The sequence below is a fragment of the Aspergillus viridinutans genome (assembly GCF_018404265.1).
Source record: "Aspergillus viridinutans IFM 47045 DNA, scaffold_2, whole genome shotgun sequence".
NCBI classification, from domain to species: Eukaryota; Fungi; Ascomycota; class Eurotiomycetes; order Eurotiales; family Aspergillaceae; genus Aspergillus; species Aspergillus viridinutans.
The window spans coordinates 2098248-2111803 of record NW_025091218.1 but is presented as its reverse complement, the minus strand read 5'-3'; the positions used below and the strand labels follow the sequence as shown (position 1 = coordinate 2111803).

The window sequence follows — 13556 nt, the reverse complement described above, 5'->3', positions numbered from 1 at the left end:
CGCTAGTCCTGATATGTCCGTGCACTCGTCACGTGGATTTCGCGGCACGAAACTCGATCCTCAATTCTCGCAAAGGCGCTTCACTTCTCCCGTCTCTGTCGACCTTCGTTTCTCTCCCCATCTCTTACACCACGATCGTCTGCGAATAGACATAGCCCTATTCTCATGTGTCATTTATGGTTTGGAATGTGAAAAAGAGTAGTCTTCTGCTCTTATATTTGGTGTCTCCGATCCACGACTGCTGACACTGATGCAAAGCTGCATACTATATGATGTGCGATGCCTGAATCCGTGAAGCTAACACAGCTCCCATCTTACTTACACATTACAATACAGAATCTTACCAGAATCCTCTTGTGTTGAATAGCCTCACTTGATTTCTTACCCAAGCATGTCGCAGCATCCCCCAGCGCCCTCAATAGGCGGTTCGCCTCACACCCAGCAATGGCCTCGCTCGCATATTTTTCCGTCGGCTTCCATGCCATCTTCACTTACGACCCATCTACCCTTCAGTCAAGATATCTCATCGGCTCAGCAGCCACAAGACAACGGCAACCAACCCTTCAACTATAACGGCTTGACCGACCTCAATATGACTTCGATTCTTCCTGGTTTAGGAGGTCCTGTAGCGGGATTACCTCTACCACCACCGCCTTTTCCCTTCATGGGCCCGTTCACGCCGTCACAGTTTCACCCTCATTCGTTCCCACCCATCCAGATGCCTCCGTTGAGATACCCGCCATTGCCGATTCCCGCAGCCAACTTCCAAGCGCCGAGTCGCCCCTCATCGGGTGATCTTCGTTCGCAAGCAAATTCGATGCCCATGAATGGTGCCGACTCTCGAGCCACCACAACACCGAGTACGCGGAAAGATTATGATCGAGAAGAAGGTGAACTTACCGACATGGAAGTGGCCATGCCGACGAGCTCAGAGAACGCAGGCTTGTCCGGAACCCGAACCGATGCAAGACCGTCAACTCTGGCGCAGCAGAATGGGTATACGACAGGGACTCACAACGCTACGACAGTGGTTGGGGACAAGGAATCCAGAAGGAGCCCCGCGGCGAAAAGCCGCGACGCGTCCACCTTGGACCTCGAAGAAGGCGAGGCATCCTCAACTCGGTCCCACATATCGGCCAGGGAATCTGAGTCACGTATGTCGCTTGGACTCACTTTTGGTAGATGGATTCACTAATATTGCACAGCGTATGATCCTCCAGGTTCTGTCAATCCTGAGCCTTTTGTGTTGAACGGTGCTCCCGGCGCTTCACCCCACGAAGATAGATCTTTCGCACTTACAAGAGATGTATCAACATCGCACGGAAGCGGGAAATCAGTGGCACAGCTTCGAATTCAAGCACAAGGCGCGCTTCTACGCTTAGCGCCCCACAACATTCGTTACAGTGAGCTGGTAAGAGAGGGGATCAACCCGGCTGTACTTAGGCAGCTCTATGAGGAAGTCGGAATCAGAGTCCCTACGCCGCAACTAGAGGGTGTATCTCCAACTATCAATCCGCCTACCAAGCCCGTTGACGTGCCAGTAAAACCGGCTGGTGCGGTTCTTGACTCGAGTTCGAGCAGCAATGTTGAAAATGGACCTGCTCCTGTGACCTTTGATCACTCTAAACGAGAAACCGAAATCCAAGTGGCAGCAGCGGCGGCGGCAAACACGCCTGCCCCTGTTTCTACCTCTACCACCCAGCCCAGCACCACTGCCAAACCATTAGAAAGAAAAGAGGTCATTGCGCGTATGCTTGCCGCGAAAGCTGCCAAGGCTTCCGGAACACCCTCAACCCCTCAAACTGACTCTGCAAAAGAAGCGCCATCATCTGAAAGCCCGGTGTCTGCCCTCGTTGGCAAAGGGGCGCCTGCGAGTTCTGGGCGTGAAATCCCTCCTAAGGACAAGGACATACGCACAAGAGAGAAGAATAAGGCGAAAACTGAACTAGCCCGACAGCGAATCGAGCAGCTCAAGAAGCAAGGTTTGGTGAGAAGTCAGCAAAAAGCGCAAATAGATTCTTTGCGTCATGAAGAGATACCGCAAAGCAACGGAAGCAGCCCCGCCCCCGTGTCTCAAGCATCCCAAACCCCGATGGTTCAACATCCATTACCTGACAGACCTCCCGACCCAGAGCCCACTGCTCCCTCGCGTATTCCTGGGCTGTTTATGACAGAGTCATCAGAGCCGTCCGTTACACGCGTTCGTGGCTTGGTTGTTGATTCGACGCCACAGCCCCATGTCAATCAACGCAAGCGTCCAAGAGCATCTGATTTTGACGAGCCTTCCCTTACACCGAAGAGGTCCCATAACGGATTAAATCACAATGCTTCAGAGGATAGACTGATCATTGATATCAGTGATGATGAGTTTTATGGGGATGATGAAAACGAGGAAATGGAGATCGAGCCCGCCGGGAAGACATCGCTGGAAGGCGACTCAGTAAGTCCTGAAGGTTTGTCCGGAACAGTTCCTTCATCGGCCGACTTTCTTCCTCAACGGCCGGTTGCGTCAAGTCAAGGGATATCCGCCTCTGCTACACCCCAAAGTCACAGAAATCATGATCAAGAAGACCTCCGGAAGAAGGATCTCGAAATACAGGCAATGCATCGGCGAATCGCTGAACTTGAGCAACGGAAGAAAGCGAAGCTAGCAGCGAGTCGCACACAATCGCCTCGTCCTTCAGAAATAGCGGTTTCATCTCCTGCAATCAACCCAGCTTCAGTTTATCAGGGACATCAAACCACCAATGTCATCTCGCAGCCTGTGGCTCATAAATTACCTCCTCAAGTGGCCCTCTTGGAAGCTGCTACCGAAGCCATTCTTTCAGTTCCGGCAAATAATTCAGATAACCCCGAGAATCTTTCGTCGGAATCAATCGCGCGGATTTCGGCCCTCAAGGACGCCGACCACCTTGAGGAGATGCGCTCTAAATTGTTGCGTAAGAAGGAAATTGAATCAGGTGTTCCCGCTCTGGATGCCGAGATTCAAAAGTCCGAAGCCCGGCTTGCTGAAGTCAAAGTAGAAGAGCAAAACCTGCTGCGTGATATTGCCAAGGGGAAGGAAGGGAGACAACAACTTCTAGAGGAGCTGCATAGTCTCAACCTGGAGTTGAATGGCCTCACTCTAGAAGAGCTGGAAATAGCTCAACGTGCGTTGGATGCAAAGGAACAACTCCAAGCATCAGATGCAGGTACGTTTAATCTGCTGTCCCCGATTCCGTCCTACATTCTTGTTATTGCGGACTTTGCACGGATACTGCTGTGAAAATTGGAACTTACATGACGCAAAGATCTCGTTACAGTTTCAACAGATCCTGAAAGCTCTGCGGCGAGGTATGGTTCCGCGTTGCCAGACGTCCCCGCTGCCGAGGCGCGAGGTCAAGGTGCGGCAAGTCCGGTCCAAGGATCTCCGGTCTCTCGTCTAGCATCTGAGGCAGGACCCTCTGCTACTTCAGATCTTTCTATGGATGCGGACGAGTCTGGCGATGCTGTGGACCCTGCAAATGATGCAGCCTCTTATTCCCCATCAGAATCTCTAGGCTCCGCGATGGATGAGTCCGCCGATTCCAGTGAAGACTCTGTGCCAGCTGATCGCGAAGAGCCCATGGAATGCGAAACACCCACGCCGGAGCCTAGTGTGCATGAAGCTTTGAGCGGCATCCCAGTCACAGATCGGAAGACTGTGGAGGACGAGATAACTTCTGACCACGCTCTTCCGGAACGGCAGCGCATTCCGCATGCTCCTGATGTAGGGAATGCAGGGGATGTATTACCCCCCAATGCGGATGAAGTTCAAGAACTTGAAAAACAAGTTTCTCGCGGATCTTCCATCTCCGACGCATACGAGCCACCAGAGCCCGAAGCGGATAGCAGCCCCGCCGATTCCGTCTATACTCCCCCTTTCAGTCCCGTTTCTCTTGCTTCCGTAAAGTCTGCAGAGGTTTCTCGGGTCGAGAGAGCTGATATGCCGCTAATGGGAAAGGTTCAGGAACTGCAAGTTCAACCAGAGGCCAGCTTCCCGTATGGGCTCTCGAATGTGCGGACTATCTCTTATTCGGGGAGGAGCACTGCTGACGGCTTTGTAGAATGAACCCCAGGAGGAGAAAGCTCCAAGATTCACACCCTACATTAGCCCATTGAGATGGTTCAAGGCTTACCGCTACCACCCTAGATTCACTGAAAATGTCTCGGGCGGCTTTCGATCCCTAACATATAGTCACAACATCGATTCTGAAAAATATCTCTGTCCCTACGAGGCTACTGGCGGTGTCTGCAATGACCGGTCATGCGACCTCCAGCATTTTCGTGACATGACTCTTAGCGGTGCGTCGACATATTTAGACAGAAGCATTGCAGCATTCCTCATGTCATAATCCGATTCATGGCCTGGCCCCACAATTTTCCCCATCGTCCCCGGTTTCTTCGTTTCTGATTGCGTTTCGTTTCCCATCCTGATTTTCCCCTCCTTCCTTTTTTTTCATTATTTTCTGCAGTTCCCGAACACAGCTCTTAAGACATTGTCAGTTTGTTTCAAATGCGGCGAGGAGATGCTGACACACAGTGATGTTGATTTCGACAGATGACAAGATCCTTGTCCAGATGGGATCCCTTCGAGAGGGCAAAACGCCTGAAGAGAAGGACCAATATATCGCCGGGCTGAAACAAATCATCAATGAAATGCGGCGCGACAAGGTGAAAGATTTCAATACCGTGGCCACGGAAATTGCTGCATACCGTAGACGCTTCCTCCAAGATCCATCACGTGTCTTGCCCTTGTAGCAGGATCATGGTACTTGTTCGTCTGATGGAAGAAGCTTTTCCTCTACCAAGGTGAGCCGTGACACTTCTGAATGCAAGTGAAACCATCCTGAAAAATTATTCTTCGCCTCTTGACGCCATAAACAAAATATCCTTGTACGACTTTCTGATACCCGACCCTCGCTCGCTCTATTTGTCAGCAGAGATTTTCTCCGTCCATATGTCTAATGCATACGCACCACTTAACCTTCTATAACTCTGCTTTGAAGATGGATGGGCTCATTGGTGTTGCCGTCTCATCCATAACAGGGTGTTCTTATTCTTACCCTGTTGATCTGTGCTTATTGGTATACGCAAGAGCAGCATGGAGTTTTGGTAGGATCTCAACCATATTTTCTCTAGCAGCGGGGCGTAGGCAGTTTCGCCCTCCACTTCGACCATCACTAAGGCCGCGGATCCAGAGTGTCTGCGGGCCATGAGGATAATATCCATATCAGCTACTGAGACTGCAATGGTGCGGACTGATCAACGAGTCCCCGGATTGCTTTCCCTACTCGACGGAATGGAAACTGTACAGCTGCCACTATTAGGTGGTAAGAGATACATAGCGATAGTGAATTATTAAATCATTCATTCTCCTTTCGAATCAGAGTATAATCGTACATCTTAGTATCCAATCCATTTTCCAGTGTGTCCACCTACGCCCGTATCCCGACCGAGACAGAAGGCGGGCGTATAGCTCCTATCGGGCACAACATGGCGCAGACGGGCGTTTGCATAGACAACCGAGAGAGACGAGCTTGTCTGATAGATGAAATATCAATACCCCAGTGTCGCTAGTAGACTCTGAATATCATCATGGATAGATATCATGACCCGTGTACGKCCCACTCAGCACTTGAACAGCCAATTGTATCCTGATCATTTGATCCCCCTATCCTCCATACTTAGGGCTGTGCAATTCAGCTACTGAACACCAATTGTAGACTAGATTGAATAGAAACCCTTGTACCTGGTGGACGACTATAACCTATCCTTGGGTATTGAGTCATAGTTGAGAGCGTCAGGATCATTCATGCATTGTATGCCGCGGATTCTGAGTCATCTGATTGCCTTGGTTTGCTTCTGCATTGGGACCCCGACGTCCTTCTTTGTCTGGACATGAAGATAGGTTAGTAGGTTAGGACCTGGTCTTTGAAAGATTAATTGATGGAATGATAATATTGTCATGCGGCATTTTCTTAATTTAGTAGGTACTTTGTAACAATAACCTATATGTTGTGTTCATTACCCGGGTACGCAGCCACGTGGTGTAGGAGGATATATTAAATTATTAATAGTCAGCAGTATGTAGAGTATGGCTCTCACTTCTTCAGCGCTATATCACGCTGAATGCCTGGTGTTTAAATTAACCATCTCACGTAATGAAGAATCAAATATAGGAGACAGTTGAAGGACCACTTAGTTTGACCAACGGCGCCAAACGTCAATTTTTAGGGTTGGGGGCTGTCATCTTCAGCGCTTTTTTTTTTTGGACACCATTTCGGAGGGTAGCGGGAACCCAGAATAGGATTCTCTTGTAATGGCGTGAGAGCAGATATCTATTTATGATGTTGAAGATACAGATTAGAATAGCTTCTTTCGAGTCATGCAACTGAATTGGGGGCGGATTCTCAAGTCTTTATACCCAAAGGCACGGAGTAGATAGATCTTGGCTTGGGGGTCGGGGATACCATGTGGCTACTGGCAGGGAGTATGTTTGGGTGCTGGTGATTACTCAGAATAGAATGTCGTTGGATATGGATCATGGAAATTCCCGGAACAGGCTCCGTAGGTCCAAGGCAGAGGATGTTTCGTCATCGTGGTTCAGGGCTGAAACAATTCAGCAGGACTGATAATTGGAAACCCAATGGATCTAAAACCACTTCAAGACTTGAATTCATAAACAAGAAAGGGTTTAGATCAAGGCAGATTCAGGTAAACCTTGAATGCCTGACCGCGGTTCTGGCACTTGTACCGAACAAGTCCGGGCGCAACACAGCCTCCCCTCGTATTTGTCACCGACTTGGAATAACTCAAGTACCTATGAAGTATCGGTGCAGGGCTGAATTTGAATTTCTAAGCTGAAGAAGCAAGTCGTAAGATAGAGACCGCTATTTTGCGCAGGGAATAGGGTTGAGTGCATATAGATCCCGACAGAAAGGGCGGTGGAATCCACGAAGGGGATGATGCATGTCATCCTTGCTGTGATCGACTGCGGCTCGAAATGGTGATTAATAATAAGAGTAAGATTAATATTTTGATAACTAAGACTAGTCCGTAGTACTAACGAACGAGTAACTAGGTACTCACCCTTGTCGAGGATTATCCAGTTTTCGACTAATGATAATGTGGCTGATCTCCATGTATATACATTAACGTTAGCGTCGTGTTTGAGGGAGTAGACAGCAGATATCAAAAGAAAAATGAATAAAAAAGTCTTAGTATTGGTTTCTGATCCTAGAGTGAGAACAAATATTCCTCTAAATTCCAATAACGAATTCTGGTCCCATGTGGCCAGTCACAGATTTTCTGGACAAAGTATACTTTGAGAACGGAATATGTATGGCACGCGATCTCCAGCTAGGCAACCCCAGGCAACAAGGCTCCCTGGTCCATGCCAATTAGCATTCAACTAAGACATGAACTACAGATCTTAGAGTCACAGCGCGGCAGGGAACAAATTGATTAACACAGATCTCCAACTCAGCCAATTTAAACATCAAACTGCAGTTATAAACAGTATCAAAAACAAAGAACAAATCAAATGACAGCCCCAATGCCGTCAGGCTTCCGCCAGGGCTACTACGGGCTGAGACCAGCTCAGCTCATTGTAGCCCGCCGATCTAGCATCAAAAGTAGTAAAATCATCAAAATAGCACTGTATCCAAAAGACATTCCAGGTCTATCCAGTCCAAGTATGCAAACCTTCCCAAAGCTAACCGTAAACTCCCATGCTCATGTTCGTTTCATGTTTTATGTTTCATGTTTCATGATGTATCCATAATAATGCTTCGCTCACGATGACAACCAAACTGAGAACCAAATCCAAATACAATACAGCAGGCAGGCGCAGCCATCCTGAATTTCTGTAAGCACAACGTGTCAGCTTCGGCTTCTCAGTATCGGTACAGCGGCAGAAGTTCTTACCTAGGTGTTGTGCTTTAGAAAAGGTACTACTTGACAGGCTTGCAACTGGAGCACACGATATGGTTGCACTCTGTGCATCTCGGTTGGACATTGTATACTTTCGGCCCGTCGCCGCACTGGCAGCAGATGTACATGTACGTCTGGCTGTAGACATTGTTCATGTTTGTCGCTCGACCCGAGCGGCCGGCAAAGTAGGTCTCCGGGAGACCCTCGTAAGACATTGATGGGCCCTGTAGGCTGGCTTGATGATTGATGTGTGGATGCCTCCTGTTGGAGACAGTAACAGCGTGGTAGGAAGATATGTCGTGGCAGCCGTGTAGGGAGTCGCTGATGTTGATGCTCAGGTTCTTGTTCATGTCCTCAGTGAACCAGGAGCCAGGCATGACTGGGATGGAAGAGACGATGGAGCGAATGATCCTGGCGACGGAGGAGACGAATAGTAGTTTTGAGAGTCTTGAAGACAGTGTTATATAGAAGATACTTGTTGTTTGGAATAATGAAGAATGAAAGAGTGACCATCATGACGGATCGGAGCATGTTTAAATAAAAAAACAAAGAATGAGATGATGAGAAAGACATGAATCACATCAAACAATGAGCAAGGCAGCTCACAAGGGCAAAGTGTGGCTTCTCCCAGGCAAAAGCCCCGGACATCCAAAATGCGCCCCAGGTTTGCAGCGAATCAACCTTCATCCTCAGGCATATCATCAGGCAGGCAAGCCAGCAGAATAGCTTAGGTGAACCCGCTTGCTAAGAGAAGTTAGAGACGGGGGCCATTAGGATCCTGGATGGCAGTAGATCGAATGTGGCTTGGCGGGGTGAATAATGGGTCCATCAGTGCCTAGATGCCATCTCGAGAATCACATTGAAGTCATATCTGAATCAATATGAGAATATCTGAGTAGAATGACCGCTAGAATAAGCACTCGCGTTGACTCAGGCCCTCCTTGAGGGTCCACTGTCTATGATGGATAAGGCGGAATAAGCAGTGGCTTGGACATGTTGCTTTGCCCGAATGCCCTCTGATTTCCGCCCTTTTCATCCTAAGCATTGAACAATCTTGGGATTTCGTCTGCATTCTTCTTGGTCCATTTGCATTTTGTTTTCTTTTCCTTGACTTCTAGGATAGTCATCCGTTTGTACTCCGTGCGTGTGTTGCCTGCCGAAACGGCGTACTAACTGGCACCGGCTCTCGAGAACGACTCCACTCTCAACGCGTTAGTTCCAGCGGATTCAGGCAACGATCCCCCTGATGCCTGGTTACCTACAGCACGAGGCTCCTTCGTGCATTCGTCCTTGCATGATTCGTCGCGGAAATCGTCATGGTAAAAAAGAACAGTCATAGTTCCTCAGGCGCTTTCACGTTGGCGCTGACCGTTAGTTTTGCTCACCAAATGTACTCGGAAAGCCGTTTCCCCTGTAGCATTTGTCGGTCAATTGCTTTTCGGCCCTCTCAGCAGTAAGCACAAACAAGGCTGCATTCCACGTGCTCCTGCTGCCTAAGCCGTCATTTGACCATTCAGTCATCTTTGTTCGCGTCTTACAAGATCTTCTCTGATGACGTTGAGTAATCTATATTCTATCTGTTCAACGTGGAAGATGACCAGGGAGCAGAGTGAGAGAGGATGATTCATTGCCAACAGTCATTAAAAATAGATGGTGATGGTTATGCCGTCTCCTCCCTCGCATCATCTCCCCGTTCCATTCTTTGTCTTCATTATGATTACGGATATTATTAGCAGCATCGTTTCGTACTGCTACACTGCGTCGGCTTGGCCCAGGTTAAATGCATTTGATTGAGACATTTCAACCCAGTTCCGGTTTCTGAAGGTATTCCCACTACAGCCAGATTTCACAAATTCCTTGTCGGCCATCGCTCGAGATTTGTATGTCCCAACTGATTATGCTCTCACTTTCATTTTGGATTAGTGCAAGTTGTTTACGATTGACATCTTGGTCCAATAGCCCATCTGGGTTGACCGGAGACCTCATGAAAGCCGATGTTTGCCTTTGTCATGAGAGTGACGATGCTTGTATACAGAGATGACCTGCAAGTACAGGCAGAAAAATTCATGCCTGGAACTGTAATGCTGGCTCGGACTTCGATCCGTTCCGCTCAAGGTGCTGCGAGGGCAGGTTCATCAAGTGGATGTGGAACGTGGGCTGATATGGTCGATCATGGTAGACCCGGGACTCTGTATTCTCAAGCCACAATATCGCAGTAAAACCATAGAATTGAGTGTCGCATAATATAGGTACTAGAGATGACTGCACAGTTCGGCCTTGTTTACATGGAGGAAGCACATGACTACGTCATGTCTTTTTGTTTATAATGTTTGCACTTGGTGATCATTATTATGTTCCTGAGGCTGCTTCAACATCATCGTACTCCAAATCTGGACCTTTCTTTCATCCAATCCAGTGCATACATACAAGATAATATCAATTAGGACTTATGCACTGTACTAGGGCTGGCTAGTTGCCTGTGTTTATGAGGGTCGATTCGATTTATGATTGATGCCGGTGCTTCTGGCAAAAAACTCTACCAAGTCTTCCTATCTTATCACCATTCCTCAATGCACAGTCGATCGCAAAACATTCTGGAATTAGTTTCAAATGGCACCTCGCGCCGCGGATAAGCGCGTTAATCTCGCCGTTGCCAGAATTATACCTCCCATCTTGATCGGTGTGTTTGGTTATGCCAGTTATGCTATCACGAAACCATTATGCGGTCAGCATCCTCTACCCCAATCATACCAGCCTCAATCCAGTCTAATATGAATCTGAATAACAGTCGACTATCTCATACATCCTGCCCACCATTATGATCGAAGGCCTCGGACCGGCGCTGGCGCCGCTATTCTTGCCGTTTATTACGTCCTGCTGATTCCTGTGTTGGTCACGTATCTCCGACTTCTGTATAACGTTGTCTTGAACCCTGGTTATCTGCCGCGGGGTACAGCATTTTCTCAGAAGCATACCGACAGTGAGGGGTCAAAGCACAGTCATCGAAGACATCGTAGGAGGAAAAGCGGACATCATCGGTCCAAAACGACGGAGAAAACTGATAGATCTGACAGAGGCGACGTTGAACGAGGACTTGAGTACAATGCGGGAGCAAAGGCATACCCTCTGGATGCAGAAGGATTGGAGAGCTTCTACACCAAAGATGTCTTTGTATGTCAGCCGGATGGGAGGCCGGTGTATTGCTCCACGTGCTGCCAGTTCAAGACAGACAGAGCGCACCACTGTCGAGAGGTTGACCGATGTGTCCGCAAGATGGATCATTTTTGCCCGTGGTATGTCAGAATGCACCTCGGGCTTTTGCACTTGCAAGGAGACTAACCTGCCCCGAAGGGTTGGCGGCGTAGTCTCGGAGACATCGTTCAAGTTTTTTATCCAATTCATCGTCTATACGATGTTCTACTGCATATTTGTTCTTATCGTCTTTGCGATATATACCGCCGAGCTCAGACGGGAGGTAAGTGCATGATCTGGCTGACCTAGAAGGATCCTCAATTAATGCATCATCATTAACAGGCCGGAAGAACCAATGCTCATTGGATTGTCTGTCTCGCATTGTGAGTACATTTCCTCACTACGACATGTATATCCATTCTTACCAGACACTAGGAGTTCTCTTTTTGGGTTTTTCGCCTTTGGGATGACCATAAGCTCTGTGCAACTTGCTGCGTATAACCTGACAACGATTGAGAACCTCAACCGCCGCTCGGCAGTGTGGACCTTGGCAATACGCGTGCCGAGGCACATCCTCAGCAAACACTGGGCACCGACCTTCCGTACAATCACATACCCTCTCCCGCCTGTTCCTCCGGCTGAGTCAGAAGTCGCGCGTGAATTCCCAGTCGGAGAACAGCACGTGTTCGCGATCCTACAGACCCTACCGGGAGAAAATCCATTTGACCTTGGAAGTCCGCTGAAGAATCTACAGCAGGTAATGGGATTCTCTTTGCTCGAGTGGCTTCTCCCTATCAAGCAAAGTCCTTGTGCGGACCACAGTAGTCACGATAGCGCGTTTGCCCTCGGGCCTGTTGTGACAAGGTTGAAGAAAGAGGCTGGATTAGAAACTACCACAGAGTCCGAGTCGGCGGACCCTGCAGGTCCCGAGGAGATACCACAGCATGGACAAAGACGAGGAAAGCATAGACGGCGTAATTGAACTAATTAATTATCACTTTTGTTCTCAATCCTAATGGGATGCCTGACCTTCCTGTGGCTCCTGTATCGGTACGGCTTTGGCCCAAAGTTCCTGGATATACTTAGGTCACAGGATGCTTTTGCATGAGAAGATCACGTGGCACACTATAGATCAATCTTGTTCAAAACATTGGCCCAATAGCAAGCCAAACAAAGGCTATCTACCCGTGACGTCAAAGAAAGAAAAGGTAAACAAGGCACAAAGAGCGACAAGGCAGAAACAACGCCACTGAAATTAGATACGAAAGAGGTCTACCGTCGAAGATAATCGCCGAATAAAGAAGTAAAAGCAGTCAACGAGCTAGTAATACAGTCGACCAGGCGCAAAACAGATAGACAGAGGTTATCTCGATACACGCGCAGAGACAAAATTTCCGTCATGAGTCAATATGCTAATCACCCAAGCAGCTCAATGCAGACGGCAGCCGGAGCACAGAATATGGCCGCAGAGGGTGCACCGGCCCGAGCTTAGGTCGGGATTATTGTCTCCGCCGCATGCGCAGCAAACCCACCAGCCGGTCATGGGGGGTCGAGCAAACTGGTGCGTTGAGAGGAATTTGGGCGCATGTGCATACTGGGACCTGGGTCGGGGGGTTGGTATCCGGCCAGAGGTGTGCTTGTAACTGCGTCGTCGTAGGATTCGCAACGATGATCTTGGGGTTGGTCGGGCGGGATGTAGCGGGGTTGTGTAATTTGTAGATTCTGGGCATTGGGTGTGGGAGGGGAGAGCAGCAGTGAGGAGGGGAGAACGAAATGTAGAAGACATCTTCTAACTAGCTAGGGACCTTGGAGCGGTGTTGTACACGAGTTAAAGGGTTGATAAGGGTGTAGCACGTTTAAGTCTCGCAGAGGGAGCATGCGCTGGTATCGAGAGACTCGACCGCGGTCACGATGAAGCATAGAAACGAACATGAGAGGGATGGGCTCTACTTACCCTGATCTCAATTATATATGCACTTCATGCAGGCTGAAAAGCTCGTCCATGAAGGCCATCTTGATTGCCTTGAGGGACAACAGCCGGGCCGAAAGCAATGAGCCACAAATTCCTGCATCGGTGAAGCGATCCGCAAGGTAGGGCAACGAAGAGAATGAAGCAGCTACTGATGTGTCACCAGCTGTGGCTTGAGCCTGTGGCCAGGCAATGCATGCCCAATGGGTGTGAGAGCGACTCCTGGATTGATAGTTCAGATATTACTGTCCTGTCGCAGACTGTTCACCAAGGGCCTGGGACGGAGTAGCTATTGCACCATGTCACATTGAGTACGCTCCAAGGGGACGGATGGTGGCTTGAATAAAGTCACAGCTTGGATAAGGGCAAATCAGGCACCAGGAGGCGGTGCCTTCGACGTATAATATCAAATGGTTCATGGAGAGTTGATACAGAGCAGAAG

At 48.8% G+C, this 13556-nt stretch overlaps 3 protein-coding genes across 3 annotated transcripts; 2 read left to right on the top strand and 1 right to left on the bottom strand.

The window, feature by feature from the left end:
* Positions 1 to 391: 391 nt before the first annotated feature.
* Aspvir_004262 (uncharacterized protein) lies at positions 392 to 4779 on the top strand (the record flags this gene model as incomplete). The annotated part of the gene is made up of 5 exons (XM_043267493.1): positions 392 to 1154; positions 1206 to 3191; positions 3303 to 4036; positions 4086 to 4323; positions 4580 to 4779. The coding sequence occupies 5 exons, from the start codon at positions 392 to 394 to the stop codon at positions 4777 to 4779; spliced, it is 3921 nt and encodes a 1306-aa protein (XP_043123428.1).
* A 3194-nt stretch (positions 4780 to 7973) lies between these two features.
* Positions 7974 to 8330, bottom strand: Aspvir_004261 (uncharacterized protein; the record flags this gene model as incomplete). The annotated part of the gene is made up of 1 exon (XM_043267492.1): positions 7974 to 8330. The coding sequence occupies one exon, from the start codon at positions 8328 to 8330 to the stop codon at positions 7974 to 7976; it is 357 nt and encodes a 118-aa protein (XP_043123427.1).
* A 2233-nt stretch (positions 8331 to 10563) lies between these two features.
* Positions 10564 to 12127, top strand: Aspvir_004260 (DHHC family palmitoyltransferase; the record flags this gene model as incomplete). Its single annotated transcript, XM_043267491.1, has 5 exons — positions 10564 to 10678; positions 10742 to 11246; positions 11305 to 11428; positions 11488 to 11528; positions 11581 to 12127. The coding sequence occupies 5 exons, from the start codon at positions 10564 to 10566 to the stop codon at positions 12125 to 12127; spliced, it is 1332 nt and encodes a 443-aa protein (XP_043123426.1).
* Positions 12128 to 13556: the final 1429 nt, after the last annotated feature.